At 40.1% G+C, this 12,375-nt stretch overlaps 2 protein-coding genes across 2 annotated transcripts; one reads left to right on the forward strand and one right to left on the reverse strand.

Moving 5' to 3' along the window:
• The first annotated feature begins 1,025 nt into the window (after nucleotides 1-1,025).
• LOC111215757 (clathrin heavy chain 1) lies at nucleotides 1,026-9,848 on the forward strand. Its single transcript, XM_022719816.2, has 31 exons — nucleotides 1,026-1,164; nucleotides 1,237-1,354; nucleotides 1,585-1,789; nucleotides 2,198-2,286; nucleotides 2,408-2,486; nucleotides 2,564-2,691; nucleotides 2,791-2,889; nucleotides 2,972-3,080; nucleotides 3,175-3,254; nucleotides 3,340-3,567; nucleotides 3,654-3,719; nucleotides 3,857-3,973; nucleotides 4,082-4,279; nucleotides 4,353-4,469; nucleotides 4,567-4,626; nucleotides 4,771-4,857; nucleotides 4,949-5,032; nucleotides 5,118-5,252; nucleotides 5,344-5,406; nucleotides 5,485-5,589; nucleotides 5,664-5,776; nucleotides 5,864-6,116; nucleotides 6,207-6,343; nucleotides 6,421-6,699; nucleotides 6,785-7,787; nucleotides 7,876-8,361; nucleotides 8,465-8,635; nucleotides 8,719-8,904; nucleotides 9,020-9,142; nucleotides 9,234-9,344; nucleotides 9,451-9,848. The coding sequence occupies exons 2-31, from the start codon at nucleotides 1,310-1,312 to the stop codon at nucleotides 9,616-9,618; spliced, it is 5,124 nt and encodes a 1,707-aa protein (XP_022575537.1). The 5' UTR covers nucleotides 1,026-1,164; nucleotides 1,237-1,309; the 3' UTR covers nucleotides 9,619-9,848.
• Nucleotides 9,849-10,334: 486 nt separating this feature from the next.
• On the reverse strand, nucleotides 10,335-11,214 carry LOC111215758 (RING-H2 finger protein ATL66). The gene has a single exon (XM_022719817.2). It carries the CDS (start codon nucleotides 11,002-11,004, stop codon nucleotides 10,501-10,503), a length of 504 nt encoding a protein of 167 aa, XP_022575538.1. The 5' UTR covers nucleotides 11,005-11,214; the 3' UTR covers nucleotides 10,335-10,500.
• Between the last annotated feature and the right edge of the window lie 1,161 nt (nucleotides 11,215-12,375).

Below are 12,375 nucleotides of genomic sequence, written 5' to 3' on the forward strand. Positions count from 1 at the left end.
TTCTCCCTTTAGTTCAGAACAAGCCTTATCCCCTAGATCAGACAACATCTTTACTCCCTCTGGAAGAGAGGACATCTTTTTCTTTAGATCAGACCACATCTTTACTACCTTAAAGTCAGACCACATCTTTTCCCTTAGATCTTCAGGTCCCCATGGTACCAAAAAGACTCCCTCGCCTCACAAGCTGAAAATAATAAGCACACACGAGATGGTGAAGGTTAAATAATATCAATTGTTACAATGTCATTCAATTTTTTTTTTTTGTCCTGTGTAACTTTTGCCGCTTCTTCTCAAGATCTTATACCCAGCTTTTTTTTTTTGTACAATATAACCTTTCGTTTATACAAAAATAAAAAAAAAATCACACAGCTGATTTAATTTATTTGATTCCTTGATGCAAAACTAAGTGAACTGAATCTTGCACACTCTCCATACCTACGCAACACCCTAGAAGGGTTCCTGTGACTCGAATTAGGGTATCTACCATTCCTGCTCCCTTGACTCTACAATCTCAAATGACCAAAAATAAGCAAAAATGGTTTTGTTCTTGCTCGGATGAATGCATCGAAACCCTACACTCGTGATCGAGTTTAATAATTTCATGCGAAAATCAGATAACGTTACCGTAGCTGCTACGGTATGAAGAGAAGTTGCGGCCGTAATACGAGCACTGTATATTTTTAGGATCGTCGATCTACCTGAGGACTGACTGATCACAGATTGTTCGTCGGCATGATCGGAAGCTAGGGTTTGTCTTTTTATCCTTATACTATTTGTCCCTAGCTCGGCAAAGACGTGTCTCAGAAGATGAAACTGCATGATCGGAAACGATCACTATGATTTTTGTGATTTCTCCCTTCAAAAGACCCGCGGAAAGTTTTATGGGCTTCTTAATGGGCTTTTTATTCGTTGATATAATAGGGCCACACTCCGAGTAACTGATATGCTTTTCGATCGACTTTTGACTTTATTCTACTTTCCACGTACATATATATACGCATAATATTCTCAGAACCCGACCCATTGGTTGACTCGGATCAAGATCGACCCGATCCGACCCGGTTAAAAGCACGTCGTCTCCTTTGGTTCGCCCCTTATATTCGACGAGTGAGTTCGATTGGATCGCTGTTTGTCATTTCTCACTACCTTAAGAAAAAAAAAAAGGTGCGTCTCTCTCTCACCTTTACCGCTCACTTACCTCTCAGATCTGACATCGATTTTCCAAATCTTCTCCAGGTACTCTCTCTCCTGGCCGTTGACGGTCCCGTCCCGGCCGTGGATCTGATTTCGCCGCGATCTGAGGTCAAGCATGGCGGCAGCTAACGCCCCCATCACGATGAAGGAGGTCCTAACGGTGAGTCCCGCCTCCATTTTTAGTAACATATGCTGGAATCGAGCTTAGATTTTGGACGATTAACATGTTTCTGTAGTTGCAATCTCTGATGACTGTTTCGAATTTCGCGATCGATCGTTTCGGATTGTATCGAGCTCAGATCTGTGTTACGTCAATGTATCGAGCCTGGATTGTGCTGATTCACTCGGATCTAGTAACTAAGTACGCTTTGTTTGATATTTTTTTAACAGCTTCCGAGCATTGGGATCAATCAGCAGTTCATCACGTTTACGAATGTTACTATGGAGTCTGACAAGTACATATGTGTACGAGAGACGGCGCCTCAGAACAGCGTTGTGATTATTGATATGAATATGCCGATGCAGCCTCTAAGGAGACCTATTACTGCTGATTCTGCTCTTATGAACCCGAACTCGAGGATTCTTGCCTTGAAAGGTATTTTGACCGTTTCCTTGCGTTACTAAACCTTGTACCTAGAGAATAGCTTCCTTTTGAAGTTTTTTTTTTCTTGGGATTATCATTGATAGCTCCTACGCTTTGTTAGCTTTTGGTTTATTTTAATTTTTTGCTCTCAATAAAACCCGCGTGATCATAAAAGTTTAAATCCGTAAGTGCCCGTTGTGATGCATCATTTGATAGAAAACCTATTTAAAGCAGTCATATTTTCGGTCCTATTCTCATGTTCCAATAGTATGGGTAATGGAGACTTCAGTAATCAGTGTAGAGGTCTATGTTTCTGAGATGTGCTATTGTTCAAATTAGGTGTGTAGTGGATGTTTCGTTACATTAGCTATTACTTATTTCTTCCTTTGTTGCTCACTTTTTTCCTTAATTTGTTTATAGCTCAAGTGCCAGGAACTACTCAGGATCATCTGCAGATATTTAACATCGAAGCAAAAGCGAAGTTGAAATCACATCAGATGCCTGAGCAGGTGAGCATTGAAACAAACTCTTTGTTAGTCGATTATCTTTCATGCTGTGCCCCTTTATTAGACTCTGATTTTATTGGTTCTGGGATTTTTTGTTTGGATATTAACCACCCATGTTTTATAGGTTTCTTTTTGGAAATGGATTACACCAAAGATGTTGGGGCTGGTTACACAAACTTCCGTGTATCATTGGTCGATTGAAGGTTTTATATCTTTAACTTACTGTCATCTTCTGCATATCATGTTTATGTTGTTTCTAATTTTGCTCCAATATTTCCAGGTGATTCTGAGCCTGTTAAGATGTTTGATAGAACGGCCAATTTGGCAAACAATCAAATTATTAACTATAAGTGCTCTCCTAATGAGAAGTGGTTGGTGTTGATTGGAATTGCCCCTGGCTCTCCTGAGGTAGGTTTACTGCGACACATATTAGGTTGGATGAAGACATTATAATGGCCGGCATCGTATATATTCTTGACTGGAGCTTTCCATTTTTATTTTCTGTAGAGACCACAACTGGTGAAAGGGAATATGCAGCTTTTCTCTGTTGATCAACAGCGGAGTCAGGCCCTTGAAGCACATGCTGCTTCATTTGCCCAGTTTAAGGTGAACTATGCGGTTCTTTTGTGTTTTCATTCCGTGGTCTGATCTTGAATTGTAGTATAACAAGCATCATTATTAACGATAGGTCCTTGGGAATGAGAATCCTTCTATTCTTATATCCTTTGCGAGCAAGAGCTTTAACGCTGGACAGATAACATCAAAATTGCATGTCATTGAGCTTGGCGCCCAACCAGGTTAGCTTCCTCAGCTGCTCTATATTTTAATGGTTGTTAGCCTATTTGGCAAATTGTTGTCTGATCATTAACATTGGGCAAATTTTTTTTGCAGGAAAACCATCATTTTCCAAGAAGCAGGCAGATCTCTTCTTCCCCCCAGATTTTGCTGATGATTTTCCTGTAGCCATGCAGGTTTGTAGTTGCATTAGAAGTTCAGTAACTTCAGTGAGTTTCCGGTGAATGTTTTATGACACCCTTTTCTCTCCTTTTCGGACAGGTCTCTCACAAATTTAACTTGATATACGTCATCACCAAGCTTGGCCTGTTGTTCGTATACGATTTAGAGACGGCTTCTGCCATCTACAGAAATCGGATAAGCCCAGACCCAATCTTCTTGACTTCTGAAGCTTCTTCAGTTGGGGGTTTCTATGCCATTAATAGGCGAGGACAAGTTCTCCTGGCTACAGTAAATGAGGCTACGATAATACCTTTTATCAGCGGTCAAGTATGTTTACCTTTTCCAGTGTTTTCTCGATACAATTTATCTATTTCTTCATAACATGTTAACAACTCTATGATTTTGTATAACAGTTGAACAATTTGGAACTTGCTGTCAATCTGGCTAAAAGAGGAAACCTCCCTGGTGCAGAAAATCTGGTATGTGATGTTTACCTTGGTGCAGATATGTGAATCTGTTCTGTTGCTGAAGTAATTAAAGTTAACGGAAGCCAGCTGGACGGAAAGAGAGTCATCCGTTTGTGTTAGATTTCTCATAGTCAGTTTGAATGTTGCAGGTTGTCCAGCGGTTCCAAGAGTTATTTGCTCAAACTAAGTACAAGGAGGCTGCTGAGCTTGCTGCTGAATCTCCTCAGGGGATTCTACGGACACCTGATACGGTGGCTAAATTCCAGGTATTTGCTCCATATTTAAACAAGTAATCCTCTGCGGACATGCTAACTGATGTTAGATGTAGGTAGCGCCAATCTAAAACTACAACATCGCACTATTCAATTTTGCAGAGTGTTCCAGTGCAAGCAGGGCAAACTCCTCCGTTGTTACAGTATTTTGGGACCCTTTTGACTAGAGGGAAGCTCAATTCATATGAGTCATTGGAACTATCTCGTCTTGTTGTGAATCAAAACAAGAAGAACCTCTTGGAAAACTGGTTGGCAGAGGATAAATTAGAATGCAGTGAAGAGCTTGGAGACCTTGTCAAGGTAATCATAAAGTTTATCATTGTCCTTCATTGTCTCCTTTAGCATCTTGTAACGATAATCTATTCTGTTCCAGACTGTAGATAATGACCTTGCTCTGAAAATATACATCAAAGCTCGAGCTACTCCAAAAGTTGTAGCAGCTTTTGCAGAGCGAAGGGAGTTTGACAAAATACTGATTTACTCAAAGCAGGTAAGCTATAAGTTTAAATGTTTTCCGCTCCCATGTAATGGTTACCCAGAAGTTAATTGTACTAATAATGTACTATTGTTTTGTATTGTGAATTTAGGTTGGGTACACACCTGATTACATGTTTCTTTTGCAAACCATACTCCGTACGGATCCCCAGGTTAGTATGGTGCATTTTTAAACTTGCAACATCTTAACCCTTGAAAAACAGGTTTACTGGATGCTTTCTGCGTACGCTCAAGAAGAGTCATGAAGAAGTAACTTCGATTGATTACTTTTTAACCTGATGTTGTTTATTGTGCAGGGAGCAGTAAATTTTGCTTTAATGATGTCCCAAATGGAAGGAGGCTGTCCAGTTGACTACAATACCATCACTGATCTTTTCCTTCAGGTCGGTAAATATGTTTAAATAGTGTATACAACAATATATATAGCTCATTACAAGAGAATTATCATGTATTAATTTACTTGTGCATATACAGAGAAACCTGATCCGTGAAGCGACTGCTTTCCTTCTGGATGTTCTGAAGCCAAATTTACCTGAGCATGCTTTTCTGCAAACTAAGGTTGAAAAGAGTTGCCACATTGTATCTGGCTGTGGTTTTCCTATTCATATTCCTTTCTCAGAGCTTTATTCCACTGTCAACTTAGGTTCTGGAGATCAATTTGGTAACCTTTCCCAATGTGGCTGATGCAATTTTAGCAAATGGGATGTTTAGCCACTATGACCGGCCTCGTGTTGCTCAGCTTTGTGAAAAGGCTGGACTTTATATCCAATCTTTAAAGGTTGTTGCTCGATGTTTACTTTTTTTTTTTGGCTGGCCTAATAGATGTATTATGTTTTATCCCTAACTTCTTTTCCCTTTGCTTTGTGCAGCATTACTCGGAGTTACCTGATATTAAACGTGTAATTGTGAACACACATGCTATTGAGCCCCAGGTAATACCTCTGAACTAATATTTGGTTGCTAAACTCCTAATGGTCGAGTTGTTGAACATATCTCTGCTCAAAATGCAGGCTCTTGTCGAGTTTTTTGGCACTCTTTCTAGCGAGTGGGCTATGGAGTGCATGAAGGATCTTTTGCTGGTCAACCTGAGAGGCAACCTTCAGATAATAGTTCAGGTAAGTGATGTGCTATTGTATTATATGAAGTTTGTATTCTTTAATATGACACTGACATATCCATATCATTGCAGGCTTGCAAGGAGTACTGCGAGCAACTTGGTGTTGATTCATGCATTAAACTCTTTGAGCAGTTCAAGTCTTATGAAGGGCTATACTTTTTCCTAGGTTCATATTTGAGTATGAGGTGATTTATCAGATACTATCATTCATGTTTATAAGCAAAATCCTTGTGTTTGTATTATGATGATAATGTTCTCTTTCTGTGCGATAGTGAGGATCCTGAAATTCACTTCAAGTACATTGAAGCAGCTGCCAAGACGGGTCAAATTAAGGAAGTTGAGCGTGTAACTAGAGAGTCTAACTTTTATGATGCTGAAAAGACGAAGAACTTTTTGATGGAAGCTAAGCTTCCTGATGCCAGACCTTTGATAAATGTCTGCGACCGTTTTGGCTTTGTGCCTGATCTTACTCATTACCTGTACACAAACAACATGCTTCGTTACATCGAAGGTTACGTGCAGAAGGTATGGAGTTTCTTGAGATTACTGTTAATGTGTCATGTGTGGGAGTTTTGCATTTTAGGCATTATAATCATAATGTGATTCTTTGCGCAGGTGAACCCTGGGAATGCTCCCCTGGTTGTGGGGCAGTTGCTTGATGACGAATGCCCAGAAGATTTCATAAAAGGCCTCATTCTTTCTGTTCGTTCATTGCTTCCTGTTGAGCCCCTTGTCGACGAATGCGAGAAAAGGTGTCAATCTCTTTAGTCATCTTGGTTTCCCATCATATGCCCCTCTGTTTTTAAAGCTAATATGTATGTCTTTTCAGAAATCGACTCCGTCTCCTCACTCAGTTCTTGGAGCATCTAGTTAGTGAGGGAAGCCAAGATGTGCATGTCCATAATGCCTTGGGTAAAATTATCATAGACAGTAACAACAACCCTGAGCATTTCCTGACCACCAACCCTTACTACGACTCTAAGGTTGTGGGTAAGTACTGTGAAAAACGTGATCCCACCCTGGCTGTTGTGGCATACAGAAGAGGACAATGTGATGAGGAGCTCATCAATGTCACCAACAAGAACTCTTTGTTCAAGTTACAAGCCAGGTATTGGATTACTACTAACCAAACTTCTTACTTATTCAACAGTGGGTCGTCTGTAGTTAGCTTATGCACGGATTTTCAACTGCAGGTATGTAGTGGAGAGGATGGATGGTGACCTCTGGGATAAGGTTCTTCTGGAAGAAAATGAGTATAGAAGACAACTTATTGACCAAGTTGTGTCTACTGCTTTACCTGAAAGCAAGAGCCCAGAGCAAGTTTCTGCAGCTGTTAAAGCATTCATGACTGCTGATCTGCCACACGAGCTTATCGAGCTTCTTGAAAAGATTGTGCTTCAAAATTCTGCCTTCAGCGGAAACTTCAATCTGCAAAATCTGCTTATACTGACAGCTATCAAGGCAGATCCGTCTAGAGTTATGGATTACATTAACAGGCTGGATAACTTTGATGGTCCGGCTGTTGGAGATGTGGCGGTTGATGCCCAATTATATGAAGAAGCGTTTGCAATTTTTAAGAAGTTTAACTTAAATGTTCAGGCTGTCAACGTATTGCTGGACAACGTCAGAAGCATTGAGCGTGCTGTTGAGTTTGCTTTCCGGGTCGAAGAAGATTCTGTTTGGAGCCAAGTCGCCAAAGCTCAACTCAGGGATGGGCTAGTCAGTGATGCAATTGAGTCTTTTATTCGAGCTGATGATGCCACTCATTTCTTGGAGGTCATACGTGCTACTGAAGATGCTAATGTCTATGATGACTTGGTCAAATACCTTCTTATGGTTAGACAGAAGGTGAAGGAACCCAAGGTTGATAGTGAACTCATATATGCTTATGCAAAGATTGAAAGGTTGGGTGAGATAGAGGAGTTTATTCTGATGCCGAACGTTGCTAACCTACAACAAGTGGGCGATCGCCTTTATGATGAAGCTTTGTATGAGGCTGCAAAAATAATCTATGCGTTCATATCGAACTGGGGCAAGTTAGCCGTCACACTTGTGAAGTTGCAGCAGTTCCAAGGTGCTGTTGATGCTGCAAGGAAAGCGAACAGTGCAAAGACTTGGAAGGAAGTCTGCTTTGCTTGTGTTGATGCAGAAGAATTCCGATTGGCTCAAATATGTGGACTTAACATTATCATACAGGTGAACAAAGACCTGATCTTGATGAAAGTTTTCTTCACTTTTGCATGATTTTATTATCCACGGGTTAATCTTTTTTATCCTTTAACAGGTGGATGACCTGGAAGAAGTCAGCGAGTACTACCAGAACAGAGGATGCTTCAATGAATTAATCTCACTTATGGAGAGTGGACTTGGTCTGGAACGGGCTCACATGGGGATCTTCACCGAGTTGGGTGTACTGTACGCCAGATATCGTTATGAGAAGCTTATGGAACACATCAAGCTGTTCTCGACTCGTCTCAATATTCCCAAGCTTATCCGCGCCTGTGATGAGCAACAGCATTGGCAGGAACTTACCTATCTGTACATTCAATATGATGAGTTTGATAATGCTGCAACTACTGTCATGAACCATTCTCCTGAAGCGTGGGAGCACATGCAATTCAAAGACATTGTCGCCAAGGTTGCAAATGTCGAGCTTTACTACAAGGCCGTTCACTTCTACTTGCAAGAGCACCCTGATATAATCAACGATCTTCTCAATGTGCTTGCTCTGCGGTTAGATCACACACGTGTGGTGGATATTATGCGCAAGGTTCGAGGCTGACCCTTGATTTTTTTTTTGGCCCTTGAAGCTTATTATCAGCAGTGGCTTAATAATGATTGATTTCTGATGATATTTTTCTTCCTGATCTCAGGCTGGTCAGCTGCGCCTTATCAAGCCCTATATGGTTGCAGTTCAGAGCAATAATGTTTCCGCTGTGAATGAAGCTCTGAATGAGATATACGTAGAAGAAGAAGACTATGATAGGTTGCGTGAATCTATTGATTTGCATGACAGCTTTGACCAGATAGGCCTCGCTCAGAAGGTAAGAGTTTTAAGTCTACCTTTCGTGATAACGTTTTATATCTTCGCTTATATATATACTCATTAATCTTTATATCTTCGAAGATTGAGAAACACGAGCTTGTTGAAATGAGACGTGTGGCTGCGTATATCTACAAGAAAGCTGGTAGATGGAAGCAATCAATTGCATTGTCGAAGAAAGATAACATGTACAAGGACTGTATGGAAACTGCTTCACAATCCGGCGACCATGACCTTGCAGAACAACTTCTGGTTTACTTCATTGAACAGGTATTTATAATATGTATTTCAAGCATGAGTACATCAACAGCCATTTATTTATGAGAAAATTGGCTAAAAGAGAAGATGAAATTAAGAATCTTTTTTGGGGTTTTTTTCTGTACAGGGGAAGAAGGAATGTTTTGCCACATGTCTCTTTGTCTGCTATGACTTAATCCGACCAGATGTTGCTCTGGAACATGCTTGGATCAACAATATGCTCGACTTTGCCTTCCCGTATCTCCTCCAGGTGACTTATCCTCCAAATTACTCAAAACGATATAGTAACCATGTAAACGCTATATATAATCACTCTCTTTCTCCCTTTTCTTTTATGGCAGTTTATCCGAGAGTACTCTGGCAAAGTGGACGAACTAATCAAGGACAAGCTAGAGGCACAGAAAGAAGTGAAGGCCAAAGAGCAGGAAGAGAAGGATGTCATGTCCCAACAGGTACTACTCTTTTCAGCTTACACTCATACACCATATCCCAAAACTGCTAAAAGGATATATAAGTCGAAAAACACACTTACACGTCTTGATTTTGTAATGAAAACAGAACATGTACGCCCAGTTATTGCCACTGGCTCTACCTGCCCCACCGATGCCAGGAATGGGAGGAGGTCCAGGGATGGGAGGCGGTTACGGTCCGCCACCACAGATGGGAGGAATGCCTGGAATGCCTCCAATGCCACCATATGGAATGCCACCGATGGGCGGCTACTAAGACTATCGAAAACAAAAACTCATCTCTACCACAGTGGTATTCGTCTGCGTCTACTACAGAACTGTGACCGTTACTCGTACGGAATGTTTCCTTTTTTCTCTGATTTTATAGGGGTGTGGATAATAATCTCGTTACACTTCCGTTTGTAATAATATTCTTTGGGGTCTTTAGAAGAGTCATTTTTGGTTGAAGGCTATTTTACTACATTTAATACATTTGAGTTTTGTGAATTTTTTGTTTGTTTGTCTCGACTTGATTTGTCTTGTTGGTGTGCCTTTGATCAACAAAAAAAAAGATTGAACTAAATTAGTTCAAAAAAGCAGTCAACAATTTGATTTTATATGGCTCAGGCTCTCACCCCAATCTTTAGCTAGGTGCGACCACTAATCTACTACTGGACTTTATATTCCCATTTTCAGCATCTGATAAGCAATCATCGTATAGGTCTCCCAGTCGAATCCAACTTACGAGCGTCTCAATGATCATTAAGCATATTGTTTAATTTCATCTGGCTCCTACTGCGTCTTTCTTGGGCCTATCGATCCTTGTTTTTAACCAAATTAAAGCCCATAAATAAAGCCTCTTGAAGATTATAACTTGTTGCCAAACCTCTTGGGTACTAGTTACTAACTCAGACTTCTATTTTCTCAACTTTTAAAATATCTGCACAACAAAGATCTTAATCATACAAATTAAAAAAATATCTGCAGAAGAAGTGATAAAAAAACTTCACAATCACATGATATAGACATTTACATAATAATCTTTTGTTTTTCAAATAAACTATAACCATTGCTATTCCTGTCTGTCTGTGTTTCTAAAATATCTTTACTCAACCCCATGACAAAAACAAAACCACAAATATCTTAAAATCACTATCACTCAACACGTTGTCGTTTCAGTCCCATGCACTGGCAACGACACGGACGAGTCGACTCTGATCGAGACTCGGCACAGCGGACAACTCGACTCGGTCATAAGCCACCGGTCCACACATTCGCAGTGGTAACAGTGGCGACAGAGCGGAAGCACTTTCATCTTCTCTCCTTCTTCTAAACCACCGAGGCATATACAACACTCCCTCTCTTCCTCCTCCGCTTCTCTCCGGCACAGCACCACCGGCAAACTCCGAATCTCCGTCGGGTCAAGACCTCCGCTGACGTACGGCGTAAACGGAGGAGACGGCGCGTGGAAGTCGGTGAGATCGCGAACGAGGCAGCTCCGGTGGATGTAGAGAGTGAGTAACGCGAAGAAGAGGACGACGGAGAATAAAGCCACGACGAAGAAAACTGTCCGACCGTGAATCTTGAAGTTCCGGTCGTCGTACTGGTTCTCGTGCCAGTACAGAAGCATAGAGGCTCTTGGAGACGGTGATGATGACGTCATTTCTCTGGTGGTGATTGATGGTGTTTATTGGTCGTTTTATTTTGTAGATGCACAATGGGTACTGTGTATATATGCAACTTAATGTTAGTCACGTGATTGTTTGCATTTAAATATTAACCAGTGTTAACAGTTTCCGCAAGTCGTCAAGTTTGGAGGAAAGTGGGCTTTAAAAATTGTTTATTAGGTTCTTAAAGTGCTTTGGGAACTAAATTGATTAGACTAATTGTAGGCGCCAAGCACGTTTATGTTTTCTCAGTTGTCAAATGGTATCAACGTACCAGTATAGTTGAATTACTCATGACAGAAAATATATATACTAGCTAAGCTTTTATCATCAGTCTAAAAGGAGATTCTAATTAACGTACACCATCTCATCTTCTTTAATTAGTTCTTTACCTATTAGAGTGCTTTGGGACTAAATTAATTAGATAACTGTAGGCGCCAAGCACGTTTATGTTTCTGAGTCAATTTGCTCATAATACAAAAAGAACATGGATATTAACAATCTGCCTATAACAGTAAATTATAACAGTAAACTTTGGTGTCTAGCAATCAAAGTACCATTATATAGGATTTAGGATATTCACCTAATTAGCAAGAAAGTTTTGTGTATAGGGTGCAATTTCTCTTCAGTTTTCAAATGGTGTAGCAACATACCAGGATAGTCAAATTACTTATGACAGAAAATATATATACTAGCTAAGCTTTTATTATCATGCTAAAAGGAGATTCTAATTAATGTACACCATCTCATCTTCTTTTGTTCTTTTTACCTATAGAGCTATACTTGATCTTGAGCACATATTTGATGTTTTGAACTAGTGCAATTACTTGTAGTACTAGTAGTTGGAATGAAGGATGTGGTTGAAATAAATGTAACGTGATATGACGTCTTCAAGAATCAGTTTGAAGATTCAAGAGAAATGATATATTGATCATAATCCTGATGATCCTTTGGATTCTTCTTAGCTACACTACACCGTCCTGGAAGCCATTTTGTTTGTTTGTTTGTTTGCCTTATATTACTATAGGAGTGATTACATTACTACTAGAGATTCGTATCCAAAGAGTGTCAAATTTTCCTCGTAAAGTCCTATAAACTCTATTGATGTATATGGATTGGATGGGTTAGCAACAATGATTAATAACCATAAAACCCCACTCCAATAAAAACGATTTGCAAACTAATAAACGTTTCAACTAACACCACTTCTATTCTATGAGTAGTGATTAGGCATGGAGTGGCATATTAATTGGTGTGAGATAGCAAAAAGACATATAGACAAGACACGGCACGAAACATACACACTATATAGTCTATGATAGACCTAACACGTTTTTGGATGATCTCTCTTTACCTTTACCTAACTA

This window comes from Brassica napus, chromosome A5 (assembly GCF_020379485.1).
Source record: "Brassica napus cultivar Da-Ae chromosome A5, Da-Ae, whole genome shotgun sequence".
NCBI classification, from domain to species: Eukaryota; Viridiplantae; Streptophyta; class Magnoliopsida; order Brassicales; family Brassicaceae; genus Brassica; species Brassica napus.

Coding starts and splice junctions, on each gene's coding strand:
- LOC111215757 (XM_022719816.2), top strand. CDS start 1,310: ATGGCGGCAGCTAACGCCCCCATCACGATGAAGGAGGTCCTAACG. Junction 2,287..2,407: donor CACATCAGATGCCTGAGCAG/GTGAGCATTGAA, acceptor CATGTTTTATAG/GTTTCTTTTTGGAAATGGAT. Junction 3,081..3,174: donor TGAGCTTGGCGCCCAACCAG/GTTAGCTTCCTC, acceptor TTTTTTTTGCAG/GAAAACCATCATTTTCCAAG.
- LOC111215758 (XM_022719817.2), bottom strand. CDS start 11,004: ATGACGTCATCATCACCGTCTCCAAGAGCCTCTATGCTTCTGTACTGG.